Source organism: Meriones unguiculatus, chromosome 14 (genome assembly GCF_030254825.1).
Source record: "Meriones unguiculatus strain TT.TT164.6M chromosome 14, Bangor_MerUng_6.1, whole genome shotgun sequence".
NCBI lineage: Eukaryota > Metazoa > Chordata > Mammalia > Rodentia > Muridae > Meriones > Meriones unguiculatus.
The window spans coordinates 50,801,502-50,803,040 of NC_083361.1; the positions used below are offsets into that span (position 1 = coordinate 50,801,502).

The following is a 1,539-nucleotide window of genomic DNA, read 5'->3' on the forward strand; positions in this document are numbered from 1 at the left end:
ATGGCAGATGGGAAGGCGGGAGAGGAGAAGCCTGAGAAGCAGCAGCGAGCAGGAGCCGCCGGAGAACCTGAAGAAGAAGCAGAAAAACCTGTGAAAACTAAAACTGTTTCTTCTAGTAATGGAGGGGAAAGTTCCAGTCGCAGCGCTGAAAAGCAATCAGCTGAAGACGAAGCTGCAGACCTCCCAACAAAGCCTACAAAGATGTCCAAGTTTGGATTTGCCATAGGTAGTCAGACCACAAGGAAAGCATCCGCCATCTCCATCAGACTCAGGGCAAGTAAGCCTAAGGAAATGGTTCCAACTCTTGCTCCAAAAACACTTTCAGTAGCAGCAGCTTTCAATGAAGATGAAGATGGTGAGCCAGAAGAAATGCCTCCACAAGCAAAGATGAGGATGAAGAATATTGGAAGGGACACACCAATATCAGCTGGACCAAACTCCTTTAATAAAGGAAAGCATGGCTCTTCTGATAACCAGAAGCTGTGGGAGCGAAATATAAAATCTCATCTTGGAAATGTACACGACCAAGACAATTAAGTGAAGTGTTTTAAGATTGGGGTGTGGGTGGGTGCACTTGGAAGGAACAGTCTCCTTTTGTTAAGAAAGGTGTAAGAGTAGCTTTGGAGCCGTTTTTATTTTTGTTTTGTTTTGTTTTTTCCTCTTTTTTTCTTTTTCTTTCTTTTTTTTAAGATTGAGTGGTACACTAATAAATGAGAGTTTGAAATTAGAGGTAATTTATGTTTTATATACAGATTTCAAGACATTTGCTAATTTTGTAGTTTCATGTGATTAGTTTCCAAAGGTTACAGATAATAAATCAGAAGTGGTACCTTTCTAAGAATTGCATATTTTTTTAGACACAACTATTATTACCACATTAAGAGGGAAGCCAAAAGTTACTGTCTACTTAAAACTGTAAGCAGTTCCTCTCCTGACTTCACTCCCTCATTACCTAAACTTTCTGGCTCCCAGGAACAGCCATACAGAGAGAGGGAGTATTGGATTCAGAAGACAATGTTACTGGACTATTGACTGAAAGTAAATTTAGATAAATTAAACCTTTTCCTGTGGGCATTTCATTTTGTTTTGGGTTATCATATACTAGTATTTCGTTGCTATCAGTGGGTACAGTCGCTTTGCTCTTATTTTTTTTTTTTTTGTCAAAAATTCCTATGTGAAGTACTTAGTATTAGAAATAGCCCACTTTGCTGGAGCTTGCTTCCATTCAGGAGTCTTCAAAGGACACTATTTGCTACCAAATTAAATCAGTATTTTGAATGTGCTTCTCTTGGTTTTTATTCTAGTTCCTGTATTTCCATCAGAACTTGAGGCATATCATAAGGAAGCTGTTTCTTTTAAAGTACAAACCACCACCAAAAATATAAATGTCCATACTGCTTTAAGTATTTGGCTGGCTTTTATTTTTTAAAAGGTTTCAATACCAAAAAAAAAAAAAAAAGTATAACAATGTATGACAGATGAGGCAACACACTTTCTGTGACTTTTGAAGCATTTAAGTTACTAACTTATTAGATCCAA

At 37.5% G+C, this 1,539-nt stretch overlaps 1 protein-coding gene across 1 annotated transcript; it reads left to right on the top strand.

Annotated features, from left to right (window-relative positions):
• Positions 1-648, top strand: LOC110540315 (PEST proteolytic signal-containing nuclear protein-like). Its single transcript, XM_060366264.1, has one exon. The coding sequence runs from the start codon at positions 1-3 to the stop codon at positions 535-537; it is 537 nt and encodes a 178-aa protein (XP_060222247.1). The 3' UTR covers positions 538-648.
• The last annotated feature ends 891 nt before the right edge of the window (positions 649-1,539 follow it).

Coding starts and splice junctions, on each gene's coding strand:
- LOC110540315 (XM_060366264.1), top strand. CDS start 1: ATGGCAGATGGGAAGGCGGGAGAGGAGAAGCCTGAGAAGCAGCAGCGA.